The sequence below is a fragment of the Dama dama genome, chromosome 16 (assembly GCF_033118175.1).
Source record: "Dama dama isolate Ldn47 chromosome 16, ASM3311817v1, whole genome shotgun sequence".
Taxonomy (NCBI): Eukaryota; Metazoa; Chordata; class Mammalia; order Artiodactyla; family Cervidae; genus Dama; species Dama dama.
Genome location: NC_083696.1, coordinates 1872571 through 1887640, shown reverse-complemented (window position 1 = coordinate 1887640; position 15070 = coordinate 1872571). Strand labels below are relative to the sequence as shown.

General features: G+C 54.1%; 1 protein-coding gene across 1 annotated transcript in view; it reads right to left on the bottom strand.

Moving 5' to 3' along the window:
* TRAPPC12 (trafficking protein particle complex subunit 12) overlaps positions 1-15070 on the bottom strand; it is a 43804-nt gene that overhangs the window by 20826 nt on the left and 7908 nt on the right. Inside the window, exons 2-5 of the mRNA XM_061163254.1 lie at positions 12864-14078; positions 7543-7659; positions 2461-2574; positions 1031-1169 (exon numbers count right to left, since the gene is read on the bottom strand). Of these exons, the coding sequence (XP_061019237.1) occupies positions 1031-1169; positions 2461-2574; positions 7543-7659; positions 12864-14072 (1579 nt within the window). The 5' untranslated portion in view covers positions 14073-14078. The remainder of the gene's footprint in view (positions 1-1030; positions 1170-2460; positions 2575-7542; positions 7660-12863; positions 14079-15070) is intronic.

Genomic DNA, 15070 nt, shown 5'->3' with positions numbered 1-15070 from the left:
GTGTGGGGGGTCACAGAGAGGAGGTGGGGGCCCCCTGGGGTGAGTGTGGGGGTTCTCTGGGGTGAGTGTGGGGGGTCAGAGAGAGGAGGTGGGGATTCCCTGGGGTGAGTGTGGGGGGTCAGAGAGAGGAGGTGGGGGCCCCCTGGGGTGAGTGTGGGGGGTCACAGAGAGGAGGTGGGGGTTCCCTGGGTGAGTGTGGGGGTGAGAGAGAGGAGGTGGGGGTTCTCGGGTGAGTGTGGGGGGTCAGAGAGAGGAGGTGGGGGTTCCCTGGTGCGAGTGTGGGGGTCACTGAGAGAGGAGGTGGTGCCCTGCCCGCCCCGCGCAGACACTGTCAGACCCACTGGAGGAATCATGGGTGAGCAAAGACGGGTGGGCGCAGCTCCCACCCACCCCTTAATGCCCAGGACCGTCCCCTCCACCTGGGGCCGCACCCCTGAATGTTGCTGACGGGGCTCCTGGCTTTGGTCCCTTCCCCCCGATCTTCTGGAGACCTGCTGGACTTGGGGGGCCACTGGGGGGCAGGCCGTGTCACACACGTGGGATGGGCCTGCTACCCCTCCTGAGTGCATGCTGCCCGGCAGGCTGCCTCGCTCCCTCTGAGCCAGCTCCATCAGGGCGACCGCTGGACGTCTGCCTCGCTCCGGGCTTCAAAGCCTGCCTCCCCTTGTCCTCCACGAGCTGACTGCTGCCCTGCTCCGGGTTTGAAAGCCTGCCTCCCCTCCTCCTCCACAAGGGCGAAGTTCCCGCAGTCAGAAGGGAGAGACAGAATTTTAATGCCAGGGAGGCTAAAGGCCTCAAAGTCCCCCATGCTGAAAACCCTCCTCCAAGCCTGGGGAAACTCGGGGCAACACAGCCCGCTCCCGTCAGCCGTTACGTGTGAGAGAGCCGGTGATGGAGGAGGAAGTGCTGAGAACTAGGACAGCGCAGCCCCAGCCTCCCCCGCGTCCCCAGAGACGGGGCTGAGCTTCAGGGAAACAGCAGAGGGCAGAAGCTGAGCCTCGGCCGAGCGGGGCCCCCGCCGGCGCCTCACCCCTGCGCCCCGGGTACACGTGCGGGTAGTACTCGTAGTAGAGGTCCGGCTGGTCCAGGCTGCCGAAGGGCTCGAGCTCCATCTCGGCGTTCTGGAACAGGCCCAGCTTCACCAGCAGCGCCAGCCTCACAAACCAGAGCTGCAAGCACAGAACACGAGGCGTACAACGGTCACCCGCGTAGACGGGTCCAGAGGTTCCCACTCCCTACTGGCTGCTTCAAAAACGTAGGCGCCTCTTTAAGTTTTCACTTCACTTTTATTTAGGCTGTGCAGGGCTTGTGGGACCACTGGACCGGGGAAGTCCTCAAGGCCCATTAATTTGATATCAGAGCTTGATTTCAAATAGATTTAAACAAGCGCTAAACTAACACTCCCTGGGGGCTCAGCTGGTAAAGAACCCACCTACAATGTGGGAGACCTGGGTTCGATCTCTGGGTCAGGAAGATCCCCTGGAGAAGGGAAAGGCTGCCCACTCCAATATTCTGGCCTGGAGAATTCCATGGACTGTACAGTTCATGGGGTCACAAAGAGTCAGACACGACTGAGCAACTTTTACTCACTTCACAAACTAATGCTCTTTCTTAGCAATTTGCATAACTATAAGTTTATAAAAATGGATATAAAAAGAGACGCTCCCTCCCTGAAGGAGAGCAGAGTCCAGCTGGGGTTGGGGAGGTGGTGGAAGGTGGGGGCAGCTGGACCGAGCGGGGGAGGGAGGTGGGGGTACTGGTGAAGGACCTGGACTCTCCACCAGGAGGCAGGGACCATGATGGGATCAGGGGGCGGTGCACAGCCAGCTCCATGCGGCCGGAATGCAGGGTCCCTTCCGGAAAATGACGGCCGCCAAGTGAGAGGGCAGGACCAGAGACGCTGGCAACTGCCGGGGCCGCAGGAGTGACCCAAGTCAGCCTCGTCCCGCTGATGGGAGAAACAAGGTTCAAAGAGACCACGCCGCAAGGGACGGATCGAGAGGCTAGGCCCGGGGTCGGGGAGGTGGGGGGGCCGCCAGGGCGGGGGGCCGCCCGGGGCAGGGGGCAGGCGGCAGGACTCAGCAGTGCTGTCGGAGCAGCCGGGGAGAGAGCTGGGCTGGGTCTATGGCAGCTGAAGCCGCGTCCGCTGAGGACCGCCCTGGCTGCGGGCGCGGTCAGGGAGCACGGTGCGGGACGCTGCGCCCCGGGGCCTCGGAGCCCCTCCCCTCACCGGCTGTCAAGGGACCCAGAGAACCTGGGGGATGGTCTGGCTGGGGAGGGGGTTCCGGGGGATGTCAGCATGAGAGACCGCGGCTGGGGCAGCGGGCTTCGAGGACTTGAGCAGCTGCCCCCTCTCCTTGGAGGGCTTTCCTGCCGTTCAGAACCCCGCTACCCACACCTGAATGACTGAAGCCTTCACTGTCCCCAGGTGACAGTGGCCCGGGGAGGACGTGGTCATACCTGCAGGGAGTCCGCCGTGTGGCTGGTCGGCAGCCCGCTCTTGCCGTAGCCTTGGCCATGGGCCGTGAGCAGCCGCCCGCACAGATCCACAGCAGCCCGCCAGTTCTTGCAGCTCTGTAAGACACGGACGGTCACCAGAGGGCCACCTCAGGGACAGCCACGCTGGGGCCGGCCACCCTAGGGCCGGCCACCACGGGGTCGGTCACCCCAGGGATGGCCACCTTGGGGATGGTCACTACAGACTTGGTGCTCCAACGCGCAGGCCTCACGGGCACCAACCACAGACGCCCTTCAAGATGAGCCAAAGATAAACCCTTAAAATGTAACCACTGATAGAATCCCAGGAGCAAAACTCTTGTTGGAAAGCCCCACTCTGCCCCCAAACCCATCAGGCTGCTTCCTGTTTAGCAAGGTAACTCCATCTCATGATTTTTTGAAAATTAAACCACAGTCAACATTTAATTTCAAGCTGTGCTGGATACGTTTATTTGTATCTAAGGTCTGCATGTGACCGTAACTGGTTTTAAATATGTTTAACAGAATTCTCCGCTGCCAACATGAAACACGATCAGTGAGCTGCGCTGACACATCGCGATCCAGGCCGCGTGTCCACACGCAGCTCCCTGTCAGGCCTGGACGCGCAGAAGCCCAGCTGAGGCGGCGCAGGGGCGCAAGGACTCGGTCTCAGCTGCTCCTCCCTGCCCTGAGGGACGCAGGAAGGAGGGCCACCAGGCTGACAGGAGGAGGAACAACACCAGAGGGACCGTCTGACCCCTGAAGAAGCTGAAGAGGGTGCTCACTGTGCAGTTCCCAAGGACAGGCACTGCCCGCTGCCCTCAGCACACAGACTGGGCCTCGGGGCCGCCTGCGTGCCGGAGCGGGTGAACACTCACCCTCGGCCGTGTTAACCGCAGGTCCAGAGAGGGAGCTGGACATTAGCCCATGGTGTTCTTTTTAAAGGATGCTCTGGGCATTCTGTGCTTGCAAAGTGCTTCTGAAACAAGAAGCTGAGGGCGCCAGGAGAGTGAGTCCAGCCTCTGGTATCCTCAGCGAGAACTCACATTTCTTCTTACGATGCAGTCAGCACCAGCTCCTTGAGGAGGAACCGCCTTTGCTCGTCTTCCTGTGTGTGTGTGTGTGTGTGTGTGTCTCTGTGTGTGTGTGTCTCTGTGTGTGTGTGTCTCTGTGTGTGTCTCCGTGTGTGTGTGTGTGTCTGTGCATGCACACACACCCAGCATACCTAGTGCAAGCTGGATCAGGAAGCATGCTGGCTCGGCCTTACTCCAAGCTCCGTGGTGATCGGGCCATATGCCCCAATGCGCCCCACCTGACGCCCGGCCCTAGGCGCCCCAGGCTCCTCAGGGCTGCTCCTGACTCGACGATCATAGCGTTAGTGCCGAGTGACAGTCCACCACCGTGGCAGTCACCGCCACCCGTTCACCTGCTGAAAGGCTCCTTGTGTGGGTGAGTGCTAGGTCGCTTCACTCGTGTCTGACTCTGTGACCCCCTGGACTGCAGCCCACCAGGCTCCTCTGTCCATGGGATTCTCCAGGCAAGAGCACTGCAGTGGGTTGCCAGTTCCTTCTCCAGGGGATCTTCCCAACCCAGAGATCGAACCTGCGTTTCTTACATCTCCTGCATTGGCAGGTAGCTTCTTTACCACTAGAGCCACTGAAAGGCACCTGGACTGCTTCCAATTTTTGGCCACAGCAAATCAGGGTGCTGTGAAGATATGTGTGGAACCTCTGAGTACAGGGCCAAGGTGGGGGTGGTGGCGACTTATTTAGTCATTGGTTAAGAAGAAACTAACAGGAATATTAACATGTTTGCTTATTATCTTCAGTTAGGGAAGGAGCCACTTTTTAAAAGACTTACATTTACTTAAAAAAATGAGTATTAGGATAGCAGGTTTTTGCTTCATTTTCAATAATGGTCTGGTTTGAAATATAGAAAACACATTTTAATATAAAAATCATAGCAAGAGCTGAAAGCTTTTCACATGGTACATTTTACCATTTTTAATCATTTATTCAGCTCAGTCACTCAGTTGTGTCCAACTCTTTGCTATCCCATGGACTGCAACACACCAGGCTTCCCTGTCCATCACCAAACTCACATCCATAGAGTCAGTGATGCCATCCAACCATCTCATCCTTTGTCATCCCCTTCTCCTCCTACCTTCAATCCTTCCCAGTATCAGGTGGTCAAAGTATTGGAGTTTCAGCTTCTGCATCAGTCCTTCCAATGAATATTCAGGACTGATTTCCCTTACGATAGACTGGTTAGATCTCCTTGCAGTCGAAGGGACTCTCAAGAGTCTTCTCCAACACCACAGTTCAAAAGCATCAATTCTTCAGCACTCAGCTTTCTTTATGGTCCAACTCTCACAGCCATACATGACTACTGGAAAAATCATAGCTTTGACTAGACGGACCTTTGTTGGCAAAGTAATGTCTCTGCTTTTTAATATGCTGTCTAGGTTGGTCATAGCTTTTCTTCCAAGGAGCAAGTGTCTTTTAATTTCATGGCTGCAGTCATGGTCTGCAGTGATTTTGGAGCCCAAGAAAATAAAGTCTGTCATTGTTTCCATTGTTTCCCCATCTATTTGCCATGAAGTGATGGGACCAGTTAAAATGATCTTAGTTTTCTGAATGTTGAGTTTTAAGCCAACTTTTTCACTCTCCTCTTTCACTTTCATCAAGAGGTTTTTTAGTTCCGCTTCACTTTCTGCCATAAGGGTGGTGTCATCTGCATATCTGAGGTTATTGATATTTCTCCTTGCAATCTTGATTACAGCTTGTGCTTCATTCAGCCCAGCATTTCTCATGATGTACTCTGCATAGAAGTTAAATAAGGAGGGTGACAATATACAGTCTTGACACACTCCTTTCCCGCTTTGGAACCAGTCTGTTGGTCCATGTCCAGTTCGAACTGTTGCTTCTTGAGCTGCACAGAGATTTCTCAGGAGACAGGTCAGGTGGTCTGGTATTCCTGTCTCTTGAAGAATTTTCCAGTTTGTTGCGATCCACATAGTCAAAGGCTTTAGTGTAGTCAATGAAGCAGAAGTAGATGTTTTTATGGAACCCTCTTGCTTTTTCGATGATCCAACCAATGTTGTCAATTTGATCTCTGATTCCTCTGCCTTTTCTAAATCCAGCTTGAGCATCTGGAAGTTCATGATTCATGTACTATTGAAGCCTGGCTTAGAAAATTTTGAGCATGGCTTTGCTACCCTGTGAGGTGAGTGCAATTGTGCGGTAGTTTGAGCCTTCTTTGGCATTGCCTTTCTTTGGGATTGAAATGAAAACTGACCTTTTCCAGTCCTGTGGCCACTGCTGAGTTCCACACCACCTGCGTCTTGATGGTAACAACGCTCTTCTCCAGAGGGTCTCCTGCTCTTTCCACCTCACTGTCTTCCAACCCCAGTTCCCCTTCCTGCCTGGTGGCCCGCCTCCACTTTCACTATGAGATGTTAGAAATGTTTGTTGAAAAAACTGGTTTTCAAAGCTAGAATTTAAATATACCATTGTAATTTTTAAGCACTGTGAAGAAAATCTTATGAAAATCTCTTCATTACTGTATATGACATGCAGAACTCTAATATAAAAGGTAGTTATATATGAGAAAAAAGATCTAAATTTCAAAATATTGTTTTTTTAAAACTAGGAAATAAGATAAAGACTCTGTTTGAGAAACTGAACGTTCCCCAACTCCCAGAAGAGGAGAAAAACAGCCCAATAAAAATCACTCAAGCAACTAACAGCACGTACATAACTCTTCCCGCCTGCGACTCAACGGCAATCATCAGTGTTACACGTGACACCTCTCCATGGGCGGCGACATTCATTTCCCCGTAAACGGCGATCTTGGAACAGTGACTTTACTTAGGAAAATGTGCTGAGAAACTTTCCTAGTTTTAAAGATGAGTGCGATTATTTTAGGACATAATTAAAATACCAGGGCCAGGTAATGGGCTTTCCTGAATGCATTTCCCACCTTAAACAGGTCTCGTTGCTAGCACTGTTAATATAATTTTTACCGGCCTCAAGTATTTTCAATGTATGAGAAAAAATCAAACCAAACCACATGTACTTGACACCAAGAATAATAAAAAGACGTAACAAATTGGCCTGAGGATTAATGACCATGTCTGTGTGTGGCTTCGTGTGTCCCCTCCGAGCTCACAGTTACAAGTCACACTTCAAATACAGCTGCCTGCTCGTGACGCTGCCGTACGGCAGGTTTTCAAGGCCATGGAAATGGAACGACGGCGGCTGCCCCCCGAGGCAGAGGGTCATTCCACCAGACACACGTGGCCGTGCACACCATCACCGCCCACACGTGCGACTCCATGAACACATACCAGTGCAGACAGACTCACAGACCCTCACAGACGCGCTCTCCTCTCTCCCTTTTAAAAACTGAGTATCTCCTCACCTTTCCTTCCCAAAGCTTCTCATTCATGGAAGAATTCTAGAATCACTTCAATGAAAGAACCCAATGAAATATGTGATGTACATTTACTAAAGAAAACCACTAAACTTCAGTGTGAAGATGTCAGCAAACCACCTAAGCAAGTGTTCCTTTGCACTTTTGTAACATGTGAGAGATGCTGTGGGACAGACAGCGGCTCACAGGCCCCGGGAGCACTGCCCGCCCAGGTCAGCGTGCCTGTGGTCGGTCTCCCCTTCTGCTTCATGACCATGGCTCAGCCCCGGCGTCTGCACTCACTCTGGTTAATGAACAAAGAAAGGCTTTTGTGTGCGCTTCTGGGGAGTCTGCTAATTTAGTAATAAACCTTCTACAACAAGTGCAGAAAACAGAGTTCTTTCAGAAAATCAACATACGATTACTTCGCTCTAGTTATTTTGATGAAGTATATTTAATCAAAGTATATACTGTCTCAAATAATTCACATGTTATATGTGATGCTCTCTGTTGCTCAGGACTAGTTATCTGATCCAACACAACTCCATTTCTGTGCAAGGGCTGAGCATAAGACACTCAAAGTGACTGGCCCTTGGGAAAATATTATGAAGGGAGGAAGAACTTACACGGAACATCAAATGCACCGTGACTTACGATGAGCTGCTTCAACCCGACCAAAGACTGTTCCACGGAGCTGGCGGTCAGCACCTGTCTCTTCGCTGCAGCTTTTTCACCCAGGAAGCGAAGCATTAAGTCCTTAACTGCATCTCCCTGGAAAGAATATAAGAGAAATATGTCAGGACAATAGAATGTTAATTAAACTCAGCTACCTGAAACTCACAGCTAACCAAAATTTCTCTTCTTTTCCCACTGGTGTATGGAGGCTAAAATGCGGTTATGGTACAGCTGGGCTGCAACCAGCCAGACGCTCTAGCACCCCGGTCGCTGGTAAGATGCAGAGCTCAGAGCGGCTGTTTCTCCCGGAGAGGAGGTGGTAAGTCAGCAGTGGCAGTGCTGCGCTGGAGGCGGCCGGGGCTCGTGGGGCGCCGCCGCCTCTGGGAGGAGCATGGTGCACGGCGGGGCCCAGGCTGGGCGGGCAGGCCTGAGCCCTCTGCCCACAGCCCACACGGCAGCCCCCTGGCCTGGACCTCTGGGGGTCCCCAGGGCTCAGCCAGAGCAGTGAGTGGTGGCTCGGGCATCGCCCTCCCCCAGGGGCCGCGTCACCCCAGCCCAAGGAGGGCCCTCTGTCGGGGGCAGCTGCACCAGACTCTGCACAGGGGCTCCCGGCCCAGCCCCGCCTGTGCCCGGGGTGAGGCCGGGAGGGAGTGACCATCCATGGCCCGGTGGCCAGGGAGAGCCCGGGGAGGGGTGGGGACAGACCACTGACAGAGGGTGACGGAGGGCAGCCCGCAGCCCGCCCCTGCCCAGGGCCCCCCGACTCCTTCCCGCCATGCCGGGGAAGCAGGCACAGCGGTGCCACAGAGGCAAGGCTCCTCTCCCGTGATTGCCCGCACGGTCGGCGTGGGTTGGGCATGCAGGAAGGCTGCCTCCTGCCACTGAAGGAGGGCAGGGCACAGCCTGGCAGCGGGGGTCCCGGGCCCTGAGCCTGGAGCTCAGAGGCCACGCTGCACCTCCTCCTCACGCGGGGCCAAAGGCCTGGAAGCAGCAGGGTTACAGTTTCCGCTTCCAGAGAATAAGGTGAAATAGCTCAAGTGCCAGGCTCCAGAAGGGGCTAACTGATCCGGGAGGGTAATCAGAGGGTGGAACAAGGAGAGCGCGGGCACCCGGCCCCACAAAGCTCTGCACACAGGCGCCTCCGAGCAGACAAAGAGCTGTATCCGAGCAGAGGGCCTGTGAACCAGGGGACGGCGGGCTCACCCTTAAAGCCACGGAGCAGGGAGGAGCAGTGTGAGTCCTCTGACCTTGCAGCACCCTCGGCAGTGAGCCCACACTGCAGACGCTTCCTGCCCTCTCGATTATGCCAGTTAATTAGCACAGGATGCTCGAGACAGGAGCACCGTGGGGCTGACCAGCACTCACCCTGAAAGCCCAAAGACATGACAAAATGTTCCGACATAGACCGGTTCCTGCTGCGCCGCTCGGCCAGGGCGGTTCTGATACGGGGGTCCTGGCGCCTTGGCTGCGGACCCTCCACAGTCACCAGAGTGAGGGGAGTGGCCTCCTCCCTGGGATGTTTAGAGAGCTATCTCCCTGCACCTGGGGGGGACCCACCTAGAACCCCACAGACCCCTTCTACTCAGCAATCCCTCGGTGCGCCCAGGGCAGGGCTGAGGAAGACCGCGTGAACGGGAGTCTGCGGCGGGCCCTCCGTGTGCAGAAGATAGGGCTGCTCCCCCCCTGCAGTGTGCGGACGGCTTCAGCGGCGCCTTCGAGGTTTTAGTGGATGACGTCCATGTGAAACACAGTGGCTGAGTCACGCGCAGGGCCTGTGAATGTTACTGTCAGGGACGCCTGGTCACGGGCAGTGGGGCTGGAAGGACAGCACCCGGGCATGACCAGGAAAGGGGTCCCGGCGCCTGCCTGCTTCCTGGTGGGACTCCCGTCACATCCACACTGTGGGGGCCGGGGGCGGGATCAGGGAGCAGAATCAGACCCCAGTGGAGGAGAGGCCTGGCCCTGGGTCTGGATGTTGGGTTCGCAGAGCCCCCTGCGAGGCCAGAGTGCCCCAAGGTGCCTCGCTGTCCCGTCACCCCTCACAGTTGGCACCGACTCACTGCCAACTCTGGTCTGTGGATCCCCGTCCCCTTCCCTCCCCCCTCACTGAACAACCTCCAACTTCCACCCTTTCCTGGTTCTGAACATTTCTGAACAGTCATCTCCCCACAAACTGTCCATCCAGTTCTTCAAGAATACAGGCCACCCAGACTCTGATCAGTTAGAAATGCCGACACTCCTCTTTGGAAGCTTCTGTGGTTGGATGAAGAGTTACATGCTCACCTGAGCGGCCTCCACCTTCACTCACACTGCTCCAGGAGGTCACTTCACAAAGAAACAATGTAATGCTTCCCCTCTGCCCACATTTCATCCCTTAAGAAGGAATGCTTAATTTGGTACCAATAGGTGAGCAATTTGGAAAAACTGCAAAGTGTTTTAGAAAGCTGATGCAGTGTTGCAACAATAACAGTGGCGTGGGGAGGAGCGTGTGAACAGGTAAATCCAACAAACGCCTGGCTGACATCTTAAAAGCCTGGCGTGCACAGCGAGTTACCACACGTGCTGGACCGATCTAACTCCTCTGGAAAAAAAACACAGCATTTCTGGCGTAAACCACACAGCTTTTCTTTTCCGTGAAAAGTTCTTTGAAGAATAATACACGACTGAAGAGACCCAGGTGAAGAACCAACTGGCATGTTGGTTCCATGGGAAAGTCAAAGGCCTTTCAGGAATTATTCTGCATTCATATTTCAATTTACGAGGTTTCCAAAACAATCACTGTGGACTGCAAGAGGGATGGAAGACACTGCTTAAGGATTTAAAGGAAGCAGAAAGGACACACAGCGTCTCCTGGCTGGCCGCAGGGTGGGTCCTATCCCAGCAGCGGACGCCTGCCTGATCCTGGCTGACCCCCGAATGCCCTGCTTATTCCACGATCAGCCACGTGGAAGCGTCAGAGCTCCGAGGGGCCGTCACAGACCCCTTGCTTCTCACTGGCGGAAATGGCCTCCATGCTCGATTCAGTCTGGGTTCACCTAGCAGCAAGCATCGGCACTGTTTCTCAGCTCAGGAGTGACCGACCTGCCTCACGGAAGGGCGTCGCGGGGCGTTCAGCGTCTCTGGCCCAGGAGAGCACCGTGTTCAGCCCACCCTCAGGCGACCCGAGGGAAGCAGCTCTGCGCAGCCCCAAACGCACCCGAGGAGCCCTGGGCCCGGGACCGCCCCGCGGACCACGAGGTTAAGGCATCAATCCTGACCAACAAACGCCCCTGACATCCGAGCCCATATCTGGGATTCACTGAGGAGGCCGGGAAGGCAAGTTCATGCCCAGTGCGTTCTGCTGGAGAGGGTGGGGAGGGCGGCCAGCACGGCGGCTGGCGGGCGGCGAGCCCCCAAGGAAGACGCGTCTCGTCAGCAGGCACCCCGAAGAGAGCACACACAGGACATCCACATCTGCAGCCTCTCACGTCAGTGCCCCACAGAGACCTGGGTCAGGAAGATCCACTGGAGAGGGGCTAGGCTGCCCACTCCAATATTCTTGGGCTTCCCTGGCGGCTCAGCTGGTAAAGAATCTGCCCGCAATGTGGGAGACCCTGGTTTGATCCCTGGGTTGGGAAGATCCCCTGGAGAAGGGAAAGGCTACCCACTCCAGTATTCTGGCCTGGAGAATTCCATGGACTGTGTAGTCCATGGTGTTGTAAAGAGACTTACACTCACACTCCCCAGAGAGACGGCCGGCCGAGCTCACCTCTCCAGAAGCTGTGCTGCTTCTCCGTAGGATCGGCCTCACGGGCCGGGGCTCCACCCCGCATGGCTTTCTGACCCGGCCACGGCAGGGGAAGGGGAACGCCTGCCTCGGGAGGGGCCCCTTCCGTTCCCGGAGCGGACAGCGCGGGACACGAGGCACAGACCCTGCAGATCCCACCCGACACACAGCCGAGCTCACCTCAGGTGGACGTGCACACACACCCACGGAAACGCTACCACGTAAGGCACGCTACGTGCCTTCCTGTATCTGGGCTTTCAAATTTAAGAAGTTATGAGTCCCATTAAATATTTTATTATAACATCGTCTTCTTTCACAATAAATAAAAATACTTATTTGAATATAACGTTATTTTTGTGTGTGCATGTGTGCAAAGTCCCTTTAGGCATGTCCAACTCTTTGCAACCCCATGGATTATACCCCACCAGGCTGCTCTGTCCGTGGGATTTCCCAGGCAAGAATACTGGAGTGGGCTGCCATGCCCTCCTCCAGGGAATCTTCTCGACCCAGGGATCGAACCTTACCTCTGTCTCCTGCATTGGCAGGCAGGCTCTTTACCACTAGCGCCACCAACGAAGCCATAACATCATTTTTTCAGCCGAATATGTAAACATTCCACTGAAAAGACGAGATGTGGTAAATGTATTCAACTAGCCTCCCGACAATGGACTCCCAGATGCTTTCAGATTCTTTCCATTTATAAACCTTGCTCTGATGGGCGTCCTGAAAGCTGGCTATTCATACACCAGTGAGATTCTTTCCTCATAAATAACTACTCAGGGTGGGATTTCTGGGTCAAAGCATACGCACATCTGGACATGCATTTTAAAACTTAAGAAAGTTTGTGACAAATTATCAGCCCCTCAGGGCTGCCTAAGCTGGCTACTTCCTCGCATTCTAACAGACACGGAATAATTATAAATGACTCAGATAAGAAAGTGAAAATAACTTCATCTTCTTTGATGACTGGTAAGATTGAACTTTTTCATGCTGTTATTTACAATACATAGTATTTATTTTATGATTACATATTTATATATCTTGTGATTTATTGAGAGACCATCTGTTTTTTTTTCCACCTAATCTGTAACAACTCTTTCTACATAAAGCACATTGCTTGTAACACATACACACTTTGCCATATCTTAAAGGAGAGGAAAGGGGATTTGTCATCTGTAGGAGCTCAACGGTCATAATAAACTGACCACACAGTTTACAGCTTCTCCAGAGAGCTGTCACACAGCTCCCTTGCTGGTAACTATTTCTAAGACTCTGATTAGCACCTTAAAGACCTTCGTTCAGAGAAATCAACAGGGTTCTAAATTACCTAGTGACATCAGAGCAAACACTCTCATGATCAGAATCTTGGGACCTGCTGGGAAAAATCAGGGGTTTTCAAAGCTCGACAGGCCTCTTCTGTGTGAACACACACGGAACAGAGACGGGGAGACGCGAGGAGACGTGGCCGGGGACCCTGCCGCCCGCTGAGCGCACCCACAGGCCCTCGGGCGCGCTGGAAGCCCTGCGCCCTCACCTGGATGTTGTCGAACTTGAGGCCGGGCATGGTGAGGTCTTCCTTGTCCACAAACACCGAGCCGTACTGCTGCGTGGCGACCGAGACCAGGACGCTCCTGGTCGCCTCCCCGGGGATCCAGGCATCGCTTCGCCGGTCCATCTCGCTCATGCTCAGGGCGGTAGCAAATGGGTCCTCGCTGCCGGCAAACACCGCCTGGATCTGTGAGAATGGCTTTGGGGACTGCGAGGTCTCCAGAGGCGCCGTGGAGACACCCGACCCTGGCCTCTCCACCCCTGGGGAGGAGGCAGCGTCCACGGAACCCGGGGAGCTTCCTCCCACGGGGGTAGCGGCGAGCGAAGACAGGCTTTCCGGAAGGGAAGGGCTGGCGTTGGGGTTACTGACAGAGATGAAGGTGGAGGTTGTGAAGGAATCAAAGAAGTCCGAGGCCAAGGAGCTGCTGCCGGTCGGATCTCCGAAGAACTTGCTCAGGCTGGGGCTCGGCTGGACCACCTGGGGCGGGGTCCTGGGGGCAGCCTCACTGGCGCCACTGAAGCTGGGTGATTTCACCATCTGGGACTCGAAGCCGTCACGCAGGGCTGGGGTGGAGGCGCCGGGGGGCGGCTGGCTAAAGATGGTGCACACGGGCACCGGCTCGTCCTTGGGGGCTGGCTGCCGGGGGGACGTTCCTGACGGCGGCCCTGCTGCGGGCACCCGCTCAGCCCCCGGACCCGGGTCCTCTGCGCCCCTGTGTTCAAAAGCAGGTGGGTCTTCCACGTCACCGTGCTCGGGGTCCTCTTTCAACGAGGCTCTGCTGTCAGGGGTCATGTCCGAGACGTCCTGAGGCGTGTCCCCGCCATCACTCTCACCGCCGTCACTCAGAGAGCCCAGCGTGCCCTCTTCTGTGCAGGGCCCCCGTCTGTGATCACCGCTGCCCTCGGCGGGCTCTCCCACGTCCTGCAGACATCCCAGGTCACCTGCGTCATCTTCGCTGTTGTTTGGGGAGTCGGAGATGAGCACGCTCTCCATCAGGGGCTCATCGAGCTTATCCGCGAAATTATTCGAGTCCTCGGATTCGAACTCGTCTCCACCAAGATCGATGGTCTCCTCGTGGTAAAGAAGCTGGCCCTGGTCTCCCCGAGGCCCCTGTGGAGCAATGCTCTGGGCTGGCCCCTGGGCGGGCACGCTCTGCTCGGGCACATGCTGGCCGGCACCTTCGGCATTCTCCATGACCACCTGAAATGGACAAAGGCACGTCAACCTCAGCAGCTTCTATCTCGGTATTAGAATGGCTTTGTCTTATTGAAATTGTAGATGGCCTTGAACTACTTCCCATAGGGCAACGCAGTAAGAGAAGACTCGTCACTAACCCATCATTATGTAGACTGGATCCTTACAGCAAGAAGCAACGACTTCAGCAACAATTAAAGAACCCTGGACTAAAGCTATGATTTTTCAAAATCTGACCTGTGAAGTAGGCAAAGACTTTTACAATGGACAGTTTTGGGGAATTTATGGGACACTTACTTATTGATAAGGGAATGCATCCTTTCTCAAACACCCTCTGCCAACAACATAAGACATGACTCTACACATGGACATCACCAGATGGTCAATACTGAAATCTAATTGATTATATTCCTTGTAGCCAGAGGTGGAAAAGTTCTATACAGTCAGCAAAAACAAGACCGGGAGCTGACTGTGGCTCAGGTCAAGAACCCCTTACTGCCAAATTAACACTTAAATTGAAGACAGTAGGGAAAACCATTAGACCATTCAGGTATGACCTGAATCAAATTCCCTATGACTATACAGTGGAAGTGACAAATAGATTCAAGGGATTAGATCTGATAGACAGAGTGCCTGAAGAACTATGGACAGAGGTTCACGACATTGTACAGGAGGCAGTGATCAAGACCATCCCCAAGAAAAAGAAATGCAAAAAGACAAAATGGTTGTCTGAGGAGGCCTTATAAATAGCTGAGAAAAGAAGAGAAGCCCAAGGCAAAGGAGAAAAGGAAAGATATACCCATTTGAATGCAGAGAAATAGAGGAAAACAATAGAATGGGAAAGACTAGAGATCTCTTCAAGAAAATCAGAAATACCATGGGAACATTTTATGCAACGATGGGTTCGATAAAGGACAGAAATGGTATGGACCTAACAGAAGCAGAAGATACTAAGAAGACGTGGCAAGAATACACAGAAAAACTGTACAAAAAAGATC